The sequence below is a fragment of the Leptosomus discolor genome, chromosome 13 (genome assembly GCF_034619465.1).
Source record: "Leptosomus discolor isolate bLepDis1 chromosome 13, bLepDis1.hap2, whole genome shotgun sequence".
Lineage (NCBI taxonomy): Eukaryota > Metazoa > Chordata > Aves > Leptosomiformes > Leptosomidae > Leptosomus > Leptosomus discolor.
This window is the reverse complement of record NC_141403.1, coordinates 10,116,777-10,131,009: the sequence shown is the minus strand read 5'-3', so window position 1 is coordinate 10,131,009 and position 14,233 is coordinate 10,116,777. Positions and strand designations below refer to the sequence as shown.

The following is a 14,233-nucleotide window of genomic DNA, read 5'->3' as shown; positions in this document are numbered from 1 at the left end:
CCAGGCCAACATCTGAGGCTTCTAGTGGCACCAGCAAGAATGATGGCCCCAATCCAAAGGATTCATATATCCTTACGATACAATTTCCTGATGTATCCTTAACTCCTAACAGTCTTAATGACAGATTTATGCACAGAAACACACACTTCTGAGTTCTTCGCTTGACAGCTTTGGAAATGGCATATGACAATGCTTCAGTCCGGAATCATAGAATCATTAGGTTGGAAGAAGAGCAAAATAGTGAAAGACCACGGGAGTTTTGCAAGGGTCATGGTACAGTTCTCCTCCCACAAAATTCCCTCGGCTTTTGGAGGCAGAATCCACCTGCAGAGGCTCAAGGAAACTACGCGGCTAACAGCTTTCCCTGAGCTGGTCCCACCCAGCCTCCTGTCTCAGGGACATTTTCCAGAATCCTCTACGACACATAATGTATGGATTCATGTTTAAGAATGAGGTTATCATGAAATGACAGAAGAGTAACTACAGACCGTCCTCGGGATTACTGAGTTCAACATTAAAATATGTTTAGTACAAAATGTAAAAGCTGTCAGTCAGAAATAAACACTTTCATGGATCAAAACATAATGGAAAACTGGTATTACTGTCATTTTTATGTCAAAATCCTCCAACTGAAAAACAGCGCTGAAAATTACAAACCAATCTTCCTGAAGTTAATACATTTCATGTATTACCATTAGAGAAAGGGTATTTTATCGCCTGCCATGCAGTAACTGTTGTTCTCTTCACCTCATAATTCTCCACCCCAGCAGCACACCAACACGCAGCCTGCGCCAAAGTCAGAGACAACAGTTTTAAGGAATCAAGAAACTGTGCTCCGAGGCCACTAAATGCCGCATCTCTAGAACAAGAACCAAATCTCTGGTATGAACATGTTTCTAGGAATCTGGCTTTTTCACTTCACATCATCTTACACCAGAGAACCTACCTAGTACACGGACACTAGAAAAGGTGTTGCCGTGCACTTGGCTAAGATCTCTCTGTCTCAGGTGACATCTAAAGGTTAAGCCCGAACCGCTCCCAGGCCCTTTTCTGACAGGACCACAACAGGACTAAGGTGAACAACTTCCTTCTGTAAAACACATGTCCATCTTTCTCCTTCTCTGAAGTTTTTCCACAAGTCGCATAAATCATCCATACTTCTGAAATGCTACGAATCAGCACTACAAGTGCTCTGGGCTTTGCCACATTTCAGCTCAGTGTTGTTCACAGTCACTAACACCCCTTCCACCCCTCCATAAACAGATAACAGGCAAAGCAAATCTCACTTAACAACAGCAATGTCCGGGGATGCAGTTTTGCTGCGTATGCCTTATGCCTGTGACCTCCGAGATGTTCGGAAAAGATCTAAAACTGCCTGTGGTACCAACTCCTACAGCCACGGACTGAACGCTGCCACTGCTGAGATCACAGAAAGCACCAGAGATCTCAGTTCATCTCTACTACATCACTTCTTGGATCTAAAACGGGACTTTTATTTTTAAATTAAAATCTATTAAAGTGAAAGCATTTTGGCATACAGACGTTTATCAGTGCCCGAAAGACGTGGATATAACAGCAGGACATTATTACAAAACAGTAAGTGCAGCAGAAAAAACTCTGCATTAAAGTCATTTTTGAAAGTTGTTCTATCACCTGACAGGTCCTTTATAAAATAGGAATCTCCTTCCGAAAGACTTTATATGCATTTCTCTGTAGATTATGGTGGCTATTCACACTTCACTTCCATTTTTATAGCCTCTAAGTAATTCTACGGAATAATAAACACAGTTGTTATAAACTTCATAACTGGCAGAGAGACATATTTGAAGAAAAAGGGTTTGTTTTCCTGCCCGCACGCACTGAGGTAAATCAGGAGTGGTTCTGCTGCAGTCAGTAGGACAATATCTGCAAAACTGATGCACAACAAGGAAAAAAAAAAGGCCAGAAACACATTAACAAAGCTTTGCTCACACTAGAAGTACAAATTGAACTTCTTCTCTGCTTTTTGGCAAGGTTGTGGCACTGAAGTACCTATACCCCCCTGAGCTCTCGTCACACTAAAGCACATCTGAGCAGGGTCCAGGCTCCCGCTGCAGACAAAGGCGGTACCCATGTTCCACAGGCTGCGAATCTGGCGTAAAGCCTTGACAATGAACGAGGATCTTCAGATGAAGTAACTGCACGGAGTGCATTTAAGTGTATTACCCCTGAAACACAAGCGATTTCAAAGTGCTGTGTAACAGAAAACCAGGAAGATTAGCCAAGGATTAGAGGAAAAAAAAACCCAACAGTGAATGCATCTCACTTCTCTTCTCTACAGGCACAAGAAACAGCATCATCTTAAGAAAGATCATGTGGCAAAATGATGATTCTGAGTCACTGGAAAAGAGAAAAACCTTTTAAAATACTCCTGGGACCAGAGACTACTGCTAAAGGAAGAGCGTTGTTTCATCATCCGGCTAATGAGCCGGAGGAAGGATTATTATTGTTTGGCGGTGTTTTGCCTCGGCAACTCTCTTCTTTGAAACAAACACGCCAACTTCAGCACACAAAGACAAGGGGACGCACCGCTCTATCGTTTCAATCGCACCCCGAGGAACACTGGATCGGAGGGAAGGAATCCCAAGGAAAGTCCGGGGAGAGGGGCCGGCCGGTGCCGCTCGTACGCAGGTTGAGAACAACGGGAGGAGGGAAGAGGCGCCGGGGCGAGGGTTCCCCCGCACCCCCTACCGAGCAGCGCCCGGCCCCACCGTCCGCTCGAGCGGGGCATAGTCCTCGCCCTCCTCCTCCTCCTCCTCCCCAGCGCCCACCTTCTGCGGACGGGGGAAGCCCCCGCCGGGCTCCAGCCACCCCCGGCCCGCCGCCTCCTCCCTCCCCAGGCACCGGGCCGCTCTCGCCGCACGCCGCCGCCGCCGCCTCCTCCTCGCCTCGTAACGACAAAACTCACGGGCCGGGGGCCGGGAGCGGGCGGGCCGTCGGGGCGGCGGGAGCGGGGCCGGCCGCCTGCGCTCGCCCGCGGCGCGGACGGGGACAGCTCCGCAGCAGCGCCGCTCCCTGCCCCCGGCGGCCGTAACCGCGGCGGGGGAGGTGGGGGGGAAGACCGCCCGTCCCTTCCCGCCCCCCAAGCCCCGCGAAGCCGCGGCGTGCCCCGGGGCGGCCGGGCGGCCGGGCACTCACCAGCTGCAGCGAGCAGAGGAAGATCAGCGTGCAGCGCCCCGTGCAGCAGCCCATGGTGGCGGCCGGCCGCGCCGCCGGAGAGCCGCCGCTTCTCCTCTTCTTCCCGCCCGCGCTGCCGCGGCCCCGGAGGCGAAGCGGGGGGCTCACCGCATCCGGACGGAGCGGCCGGGGCGTGTGCGCGTCCCCCGCCTTTCGCTGCTCCCCCTCCTTTGTTGAGGGAAGCAGCGCGGGGGAGGTCAGCGCGGCCCCGGGGAGAGGAGCCGGCGGCGGCAGCGGGGGGCTCTGCCCGGCGCGGGTCTGGCTCTGGGGAAGGGGCAGGGGACGGGGGTGGGCGTGTGCGGACCGGGGCGGGGTGGGCAGAGGGAACGCGGGCGGGGAGGCGGGGGATGGAGGGGTGCCGCGGGTGGGCGTGCTGGGGAGGGCGGGTGGGCGGGCGGGGGGCTGCGGTGGGTGTGAAGGGGAGCGGGGTGGGGGCGCCGGCGGCGGCGGGCTTTCCTCAGGGCGCCGCGCCAGGGGAGGGGTGTCGCCGGGTGGGCGTTTCGCGGGGATTTTAGAGGCTTGAGGGGGACTCGGCAGGAGGGCAGGGGGGGCTGCAGCGGCAGGCCGAGGCCGCCCGGCGCCGGCAGCTTGTTGCGAGCGCCCGGGGAAAGTTCAAGGGACTCCCGAGGTCGGGGAGCGGCGGGGCGGGACGGGGCCGGCCGCGGAGCAGCCCGCCCGTGCGGCGGTCTGGGCCGCGCCGGGGGATGCCGGGCGTCCCCCAGGAAGGGGCTGGGTGCCCGTGCCCCGAGCGGGTGGCGCCTCAGGGAGCCGCTTCCCGCCTCTGCCCCCCGCGGGCGGTGCGGGGCCGGGGTGCCCGGGGCTGGCGCTGGGCTGCTCCGATCGCGGCCGGGCGGTGCGAGGGGAGGCGGTTTCCCGCCCTGGCCACGCCATTGTGGCGAGCGAGGCCGCCGGCCGCTGCTGACCCTCCCGGGGCGAGGGGGGCCGGGGCTCCAGGGAGAGGGCTCAGCTCGGCCGCGGTGCACATGGGCTGCGGGGGCTGCCGAGGGTCCCCGCGGGCGAGGGGCGGTGGGGAACGGCCGCTCCGGGAGCCTCCCGTGGGCAGAGACGGGACCCGCGGAGGGGCTGCGGTCCCTGCAGCTGTGTGCCCCTTCGGTCGTAGACCAGTGGTGTTTTGAGGAGGAATGATAGATTTTACGTATTTTTACACAGGGGTCGATTGTCAACGGTCTTTCTTTTTTCCTCTCTCCAACAAAGTACGGATGAATTATTTTTTACAGGCATTAAGGCATATCCCGCTCACCCGGCAGCGCTTTCCCACAGCCTGGCACTGGCTGCTGTTCCATCATACACAGACTTTGCCGAAGAACGCTGAAGCTTGCCCTGAGAAAAAAGACAAACTACCTTCTGCAAAGCATTTTAGCAGGAGATCTGATTCATGTCTGTATGAAATATGCAGTATTGTATCCCCAAATGACATACCACTTTTAATTTGTGCATTAAACTGTAGTGACAATAGTCAAATAATTACAAAGCTACTGCAAAATCGTATTGTGTCAGATCAGATTTGGAAAGCTGCTTTTTTTTCTACCACTTCCCTTTTAAGTAGGAAAGCATTAAGGTAGTTTCGTATACCAAACCGAAGGAACAAAAGAAAGACAAGTAAGAACCAGATTCTGCTCATCCAAAGTATGTATTTGGCTGGGTATGTGTGTGAGGGGTGCAAAGCAGAACCCTCATCGCACAATATACAAACTTTCAGTAAAACAGCCTAAGATTTATATTCTACGTATGGCTTTTAAGATAAAATTCTACCTGGGGCTAAACTTTGCTAATGTTATGTGTTCTGAGGACACATTTATTTTGAAGGATGAATACTTGAAGATACGGAAGTAAATTGAAAAGGTGATAGTTGCCAAAGATCCATTGTGCCAGCCTGAACAGGTAGATTTTATGGATAATTGGTTTTCTGTACAGAGGGCGCGAGCAGGCATCATCTCTCCAGGTGTCACTGAGGTACTGAATACACTACCAGAGGCTTTTCAGTTAAACCCAGTAATACAGAGATGAATAATAAGAACAGCAGGGCAGGTAGGGAGCCTGGCACACAAAATGAGAAGAGCCAGCGCCAACCAGCCTTGACTTGTACTCCCCACACTCAGCCCCTGCCTGCACCGCAGCAGGACGAGTCCCTACTGCCTCCCCGGGGACAGTGCTCTTCTGAGGGCAGCTCAGTCCTCACCTTCTCACACGCAGCAAGTACCTTCCAGTACGAGGACAGACGCAGACGCTCGCCCGTGGTCTTGGTTGCAGCGGGACTGTTGGAGGACCTGGGTAGGGCACACACGGCGTTTTCACCTGCCTGAGCTACTGCTTCAGCAGGTCCAAGTGGGTATTGCTGCTTCAGAGACAAGCAGTGTTCAAGCTGTCTTCCAGGCTGTAAGAGGCAGAAAATTCCTTTAAAAAACTGAACAAACCAAGCAAAAAAACAGGAAAGAGAAGCCAATAGTGGTTATTTCCGTCTGGGCAGTTTAACTCGCCCCATCTTTACAGCTTCTAATTTGTCTGTTACTGAACTCAAATTCCAGAGCCGGTAACTTCCAGAGTATGGAGAAGTCTCAGCAGTGATAGCTAAAAAGCAAAAAAACCCAACCCTGTTCCACACCACTTGCACCCTCACCTATCCTTACAAATTATGGAAATTCCTATCTTCACTGAGAGACATTTCATCAAGCCCTACAAATCTCTTCACATTTTGCCATTTGCTTTCCCATGTTCCTGCAGCATTTCTGTCCTCGGGCTAGCCCCCCTGATCCCAAAATGGAAAGGACAGTTGCATGGAGCAGATTTGTTCCTGGCTATAAGGTTCCAAAACCAAAAAACTGTTCCCTGATCATGGAAGCAGTAAAAAAACGTTGATTAGCAAAAGAGTGCTGTAGGACATGATGACCCAGGGCCACAAGGGACTGAGCTATTAGGATGCAGTTGCCCTGGAGCTGAAACCACTGGGCGTAGGAGAAATCCAGGAGAGAGAACCTGGGTGAGGAGGAGGTTAAAACTGCAGAATGATGACGAGAAGGCATCACAGGACATGTCACAGAACAACGCAATGCACAAAGCAAAGAGGAAGGACTGTGTTTTATAGAATTCTCTGCCCATGAATTGGGCAGAGAAGCTGATAGTCAAATAACCACAGAGACCCCTGTCCCGGTTCATGATGAAGACAGCCCCAGCCCAGCACTGACCGTGCCAAGTGGGTAGAAAAACAGTGTGAGCACGAACGAGCCCTGTGGCCTAGGCAAGGGCTGACAAGGGGGGCTGTGCAGCTGCAGCGCGGCGCGCTTGGAGGGCAAGCAGCTGGTCAACGGCTGTCGATGCACTCATGTGGATATGGCCGCCCCCCAACACCACGGTGTGACTCCTTCTGCTGAACCCATCAAGGCTTGTGCTTTTAATCTCACCACGTTCAAAGCAGAAAATCAAGGTTGTTCACATTTACAGAAAAATAGCATCACAAATATCTGTAAGAGAGGTTACAACTATGTAGTAGAGACTCTGGTTTCCTTTAGGTTTGTTCCTTGGTAGAATCAAAGACATGACCATTCCAGTTTGTAAGAACTAAAAGTGCCAGTAAAAGACCTCATATCACGAGGACAAAATGGAATTCATAACATTTGACTGACCTTGCAGCTCTTCAACGGTGGGTGTATGCTGTTCATCTGATGAGCCATTTTCTTCCCTGCCTGGGCTGGAGATTTCCTGGGCCTGCACCTGCCTGCCCTGGTCAGGGACCTGGGCCACAGGGGCCTATGTGCCCCTGACCGCTGCGGGGGTCGCAGGTGACAGTAGAAACATCTCCTGCATTGCCTGACGTTGCCATCTTTGATCATGAATCTTATTCGGAGAAAATTACTGATAAAGATGAACAAGAGTGTCAAAGGATAACCCTAATGCTGGAAAGATTTGTGTATTTACTTACTGTTAAACACCAAGAGTAGCCCTAGATGTTGTGCAGAGATTAGGTGAGTACATTCAGGGTCTGTAGAACCAGAGCTTAAGAACAGATCCCCGTGGCCTCAGATTTCACCCGTCATTTTGGCATTTAATGCAGAAAGACTGGGCATCGGAAGCTTTGTAATGGCTTTTTAAGCTTTCACAGAATGCGAGAGGATACAGGGATCAAAACTCGCCTCCATAGAGCTCTCAACAGGTCACACTTAAGGCAGACAGACAGCTGTAATAGCTTAGGAAAACATTCCACTGTGTACTCCCCAAGCAGTCTTGAAATACCTCAAGCAAACTAGAAACCCCATGAAATTTAATATACCTTTAAAGACAAATGAGGGTTTCAAGATATTATCAGCGTTTTTAGTAAATCCTGTTTTCAATTTATCCTTCTGAAGGCAGATACACAATATAATGATCTAATTTTTCATTGCGATGATAACACCTGCTGCTAGGAAACTGTATTCTGCGTTAAAATGCAAGCGTGTTATGGAGGGGAAGTCTACGTTCATTGGGAGTGATGCTTTTTATTTTAAAAACAGTGTTTCAACTGATCAAGCCCGATGTGGGGAGCCAGGGCCGGGCAGAGCCCCTTGACAGTGGGGCAGGCCCACAGGGATGGGGACGGGCGATGCCAGGACAGGACACAGCCCCGCGGGTCGGCCCCGTGGCCGGGCAGGGCCGTGGCGTGGCTGGGGCAGGGGCTGCTGGGGGGAGCCCGGGGGTGGGCAGGGGCTGGCGGTGCCCTGACGCCTGGAAAGCAGTGTGGAAGACGTGAGTGCCTTCAGTGCACAGCCTGACCCCCTCCAACTTGTTCTGGCTTGCCAGCCGTAGACTCCAGCTCAGCTTTGGGTTTGGTTTTTCTGTCTTTACCTCTTCTTTTCTTTTTTTTTTTTTTTTTTTTTTTTTTTGTATAACGCGTGCTGCCATGTTCCTACAGACGGGAACAGCCAGGCTGTCCAAAGCACAAGAGCTCTTTGCCAGTGCCTCTCACACTGCCTACAGGAACAAAAAGCTGACACATACTAAGGCTTTCTTGTTTGCAGGTCAGTAAGTGGTTTGTTTTGAACCATTCGGTGTAAACAAACATTGCCACAGACCTCAATATTAGTACTGAAAAACTGGAGTGGAGGTACAGTGGAGTTTACATGGAGTTCACAAGAAGGGAGTTTACAACCATTGAAAGCTGGGTGAAAGGTGTTTACACAACACACCAAGCTTTTTCTCAGAGTATTTCTTGGTAATAAAAGATGCTTTTTGGTGAAGCATTTCTTTAGATGGACGCAGATACACTGAGAGTGTTTTTACTGACGTTCCCCTGATGGGAATAAACGCAAGAGAGAACATGCATTTATTTCCCTCCGAAACCACGAACAGCTTATCAGGTGTCCGGCTGCAGACGTGTGATGACAAACATTCTCAATGACCCATTCATCATTGCTTAAAATGTTCCAGCTCGCTCACCCTGCGCATGTTTATACAGAAAAGTCCTTCAAAACGCACAGCTGAACTTCTATAGTCTGAAACGGAGCACAGAACGGATCAGTTCCCTGCGCTCCTGGGGGCTCTCGCTTAGGTTTTTGGACAGCAGCGTTGATACCGGCTGTGTTGCTCACAGCCAGAGGGGCTCAGGTGCCAGGGTGGTCTGGAATGTTCCTGTGACACATGCTGCACTCGTGCTCTGCTCAGCTTCTGTGACCTGGTGAATGAGCTTTTGGCTCTGGGGATCGGTGATCAGCCAGCGCAGGGGGTCATGCAGGCAGTCCCCCATGCCCTGGATGCCTTCAGGGCTCCCGCTGGGACCCAGGGGAGCTGAGAAGCGATGAACACAGTGCCGAGGCCTCAACACGGCCCATAGGTTGAGGCGACAGGTTGTTCCACGCGATTGTTTAATACTTCTGTTGTTGGCTTTAGTAGAGGCAATATTTTTCTGTGAGTAATTCGCACTCAGTTTCCAGCTATTTTCAGGCATTAAATGTCAGCTTTTCATGAGAAAGGCAAAACTGACTTGTCCGCTTGATGGCAAATAACAAAATTTACCTAAATTACAGTTATTATATTTGTAGTTGAAAAAACCTTCTTTTATTATGTCTACAAAGCTGAAATATTTTAACTCAAGCTTTCTTTACCGCAGACTGCAAGGCTGAGTCTGGACAGAGCCCACCAACACCCTCCACCCAAGGAGCCGCACCAGGGGAGTTCTGGGTCAGGGAAACTGTGTGCTGGCTGACTGGATTCCCACACCTTGGCACCAGCTGTGTCCCTCCAGAGAAGGGCCAAGGAGGTGGATCTGCCTCAGACGCGACCTGCCCGAACCCTGTCGCTGGCCGGTGAAACACAGCAATACACAGGTGGGAAATTCAGCGGCGTAAAGCTGCCTCTCCGTCACACAATCCATGCCGTGGTAAACCTCCCGTGGCTTTTCACACGAAACCATCAGGCTAGATTCAGGGAGCAATGAATTCCTACTTACATGACAATTTTTTTATAAAAGTTTTTTTTGCCATGTTATTTTTTTCCTTTCAGTCAGCTCAAAGTACAAACAATGACTTTCTGGGAAGTAATTGTCTCTCATTTTTTCATCAATTTCTGTTTCATCAGTTCTCAACAAAGTTCAGTTTGCTAAATCAACCTGATTTACTAATTAACATCTGGATCTTATGTGCATGCTATGCATACACACAATAATTTCATAATTATATTATATTAGCTATTTAAGGGCTCATCTAATTTTACTCTATACCTAATCCTTGAAAATGAGATTTGCATAAAGTAATTTAAAATAGACAGGGCAAACTAGAAGTATATAATTATGTGTCGCTCTGAAATAAATACATTTTCAGTTTTCAATTTCCATAGCTGAGTTCATGGGAACATAATTTAGCCTCTGAATATCTGAACTAATAATGGGATGACAGTATTCACTGTCATGTTATGTACTGACATGGAAGGTATGGACAGGATCTCCTTTGTGGTACTTGCTGGATTACCTGTGGGGCGAGTAAACCTCAGTAACAGTGAAATGATCCTTCTCTAGGAGCTGGGGGAATGGAGGAAGGCGAGAGGCACGCTCCACTCTAGTCTAATAACCAACTAAGGAGACTTCTTCCTATCAAGATTTCTCCTGCTTCCAATGTGGGGAACTTGGGCTCCTCACCTTGGTTCTCTCCATTGTCTTGAAACTCGATTGTAATAACCTAAAGTCTATGACACAAGTACCCCCAACCTTCGGAGCAACCCTCTTCTTCAGACTCGCTGTTTGAGACCCACCTTGATGTTATTTTTAGAGATTTTAACAATTTTTCACAGTCAGTTCAGGGTTTATGAGTTTGCACCATAACGATCCCGCATAGTGAGGTAAATACACTCCTCCTCTGCCTTCTCCGTTGATTCCCGGCCCATGGCAGATCCCATTCTGTAAACTGCGACTCCTGCTGTAGGCGCAGAATTGCCCACAGGCCAGCACGCTGTTCCACGCCCACATGCGCTGGCAACGCACCTACCGAGGATGACGACTTTCTCATGTTGGCTGACATTTGTTAGGTGTATAAGCCCAACTCCAGGAGCCAAGTGATTACACAGGAAACCTAGTTTGTATAAAGAAAAATAAATCGAATCTTCTCCATGACAAAGCAGAGCTGTTAGGTGTGTGAGGAGAACAGCTGAGCGGAGGCTGAATCACTTCCAGAACCTGACAGCACACTCCGAGTGTTCAACATTGTCACACACACTACGCACTGGTCAAGAAGGGAGCGCTGATGAGTTTTCAGCTTGGATGACCAATACCATCTGAGAAGTTGGGTACTAGTTAATTATTTTAATACAGATAATGTAGTTGTGTAATTTTGCACTGATCTGTCGATTCTGAAGGTTACAGCGCTATGCCTTAGGTTAAGTGTAGTGTTGGTAGTTTTCACTACCACACCAAGCTCTGTGCTGGCTTTAACAGAGCTCTTAAAGAAACTCCTCATTCCCAGGATTTGAGCATGAATGCAGCAGGCGGGATTTTGGTGACGACTTTATGCTGGGAATTAGGAGGCCTCCGGCCAACAAAGGAATTCTAGAACAACCTTCCCAAGGCTATTGAGAGAAACAAATTAAGCCAATTAATTTTGAGATGGAGTTGACAAATTAATGAAGGGACGTGGATGACACACAGATACTTGCCATACCAGGACCCTATAGGATACCAGGAAGTCCCTTTGAATTACAGAAAGCCATCAAAAATTCTAACACAAAGACAGACAAGGAGTGAAGGGAAGGAGACTTATCAGACAGAAAGCCATCGAGCCACCCGAGATACTTTTCCAAAGGCTCTGAAGAGCAGGGATGCCTCTTGGCAGTGGATCCTGCCCTGAGTTAGGCAGTCCTCCAGAGTGAGCAACATCAGGAAACTTATTTCCTTTGCTCCCCTGAACAAACAGCAAACTAGGACTGGCTCATACTTGAGAAAAACGGCCAGAGTGAGCAATTCAGGAGCAGTGCGTAAAGTGCAATACAGCTGCATAAAGAACTCGCTGAATAACTCTGAATAACAGGCCAGCACATAAAAAGTCAGACTGTTTGCAGATAAATTTCAACAGGAAAAAGCTAAAAAATAAAAGGCTACATTTTCTGAATAAATGCTTTACCGCAAGTTCTTCTCCTACTGCAGTGAAGAGGGTTTCCTCCAGCAGCAGACAGTACAGGACACCACAGGGCTGTGATGAGAGATGGCACCTGGGCTGTTCTGAGGATACTCTCCTCAACGCCTGGCTGTGACCTGCTGCTCAAGGACAGTCCTACCCCCGAGGCACTTCAGGCTCCATGAAGCACCAAGTCCAGGGCTTGGCCCGTCAGGCTGCCTTCACGGCCAGGCCCAGGCCCCAGGCGAGGGCTGACCCCAGGAGCGGGGCCAGCCCCATCCTGCCCCTCGGCAGTGCGGGCTCAGCTGCCAGCACCATTCCAACCAACAGCTTGCGTGGGCGTGAAGTCAGCGGAGTCAAGCAGAAACCCTGCCGACCTTCGGTGGATGAAACAACTGCGGCGCACGCTGGGTCGGAGCCCCTGACGCATCACCACACATTTGCGGGGCTGACAGTCAGGTGGAGTCCCAGTCCGCCTCCAGTATCGTCGCTGACAACACTGTCTGCAGATGGAGTGATCGCTGTGGGTGTTAGACTGCCCACGTGCTTTGTCCGAGACTGCCTTTTGCGGTGGTTTTCATCCAATGTTCTAAATCTGGTAAATCTGAAACGAGGTCCCATTTCATTTGCATGTCAAGTGCCAGTCTGCTATTTCTTCTTAGGGAAGTTTCCGGATGTGTCTCAATATATTCATGTAACTTCAAGGCAGAGGCTGCGTTCCGCTAACTAATCCCTGTTTGGCTCTTAAACAACGTCTCGAAGAATGTTTCCATAGTAAACACAAAAACCCTAACCTTCAGAAAAGTTTTTATGCTTTTTGTGTCTTAGCTCGTCCTTCTGCTTTTTTATCCGCTTGCCTACATAAAGGGAAGAAAGGGGTTAAAACGTGGGAGCGAAGAACAATTTGTATAATGTTTCTGCAAAAGCCAATGAAACCAGAAATCTCTGTGTCTGTCACTTGTTTGCGGAATCAAATATTTCAGAAGAAATTAAATATGTTAGTTCTATATTTTCAAATGTCACTATTCAATAGCAAATGTCATCTTTTCAGCAGGAACATGGAACTTAACGGTATCATAATGAAACCGCAGTGAACTTCTGGGTGAGAATCTGACCTACCCGTGGTGCATTCGTCATGCCTTTGGAGGGTTTTGTAGGCTCCGAGGACCAGGAAGGTGACACGAGCCAGGCTGGGGACACACAGGGACTTGTCAAACTTGTCACATGCAGCTCCGCTGTTCTTTCGCTGCCAGGGAACTCCTGTGGTTCAAACTCTACAGTAAATACTGAAATATGACATAAAACTACAGTTTAAGATTAAATGTTTGCTGTGACGTAAACATGTTACCAGGTTCGATCAGCTCTTTTCTGGCAGAAAAAGAATTAACAAGTGGTAAGAGAGAAGCACCTCTGTAAACAATGGCAGCTTTCCACTCAACAAGTTCTGCTCCTCTGGGTGAGGGACTCTGCTCATTAGTCTTCCTCTTGGGGTAGGGTTTGAAGTACCCAAATCTGGGTGGTAGAATTGTGCAGCCTTTTTTCATGTCTGCACATCCACGTTCTTCCTGGCTCCAGCAATACCGCCCTCTTTTCGACTAGGTGCATCTCTGGGAGCTAAAAAAAGGAGTGGCCCTTTCTTTTTGGTACCGCAGCACATGCAGAAGCTGTGCTGTTCACCTGGAAGAGGAGTTTATGCTACGTTCACTCCTCTGAGAAGACAGCCCCATGCACAGTATGTTTTCTGTGTGAGGTACTGCCAGTAAACATGTCTCAGTTGCTGAACATCGATATGATCAAACCAGGAAGAACAGAGCTTTGTACTCCAGGTTAAACTTCAGTCGACAAGGGCCAAGACCAACACCTTAACGAATGCTTTTAATGAGACCTCAAGTGGGGACTGAGAGACGAGGAGCAAGAACGGAGTAACAGTGTCATTTTAAGGGCAGTTGCAAACAGGATCACATTTATACCACAGCTCTTTGAAAAGTGTAAGCCAAGAAGAGCAGCCTCACCCTTCACTTGCCTCTGCATACAGACTGCTGCCCTCCCGGTTGCCCTCGTCTTTAGGCTGGCAGAGGCGCTCTCAATGCCAAACAGCGAACCAGTTTGAATTAAACTGGATTAAAATTAGTCATTACTATTTTTTCTTCCAAGTTAATTTTGACGTGGACCCATTCTCCCACATGGTTCATCGCCTGATGCTGGCGGCAGGCAGGGACAACAAGCACTTGGAGCAGGGACGGGCAGGGCTGCTCTTCCTGGCAGCAATGCCACTCTGCTGGCAGAGCTGCAGCATCACAGCGACCCGTCCCGACTGCGTCAGGCTATGGCTGCTCCTGCAAACACAAGCAAAGCAGATCAAGCCACAGCGAGGGGGAGGCTTGGACGAGGCAATCAAACCCCACACCAGTACAGCGCCTGCAGCACTT

The 14,233-nt window shown here is 49.9% G+C and overlaps 1 protein-coding gene across 1 annotated transcript in view; it reads right to left on the bottom strand.

The window, feature by feature from the left end:
• NKAIN3 (sodium/potassium transporting ATPase interacting 3) overlaps positions 1-3,231 on the bottom strand; it is a 306,962-nt gene extending 303,731 nt beyond the window's left edge. The window contains exons 1-2 of the mRNA XM_086472468.1: positions 3,178-3,231; positions 2,206-2,232 (exon numbers count right to left, since the gene is read on the bottom strand). Of these exons, the coding sequence (XP_086328594.1) occupies positions 2,206-2,232; positions 3,178-3,231 (81 nt within the window). The remainder of the gene's footprint in view (positions 1-2,205; positions 2,233-3,177) is intronic.
• Positions 3,232-14,233: the final 11,002 nt, after the last annotated feature.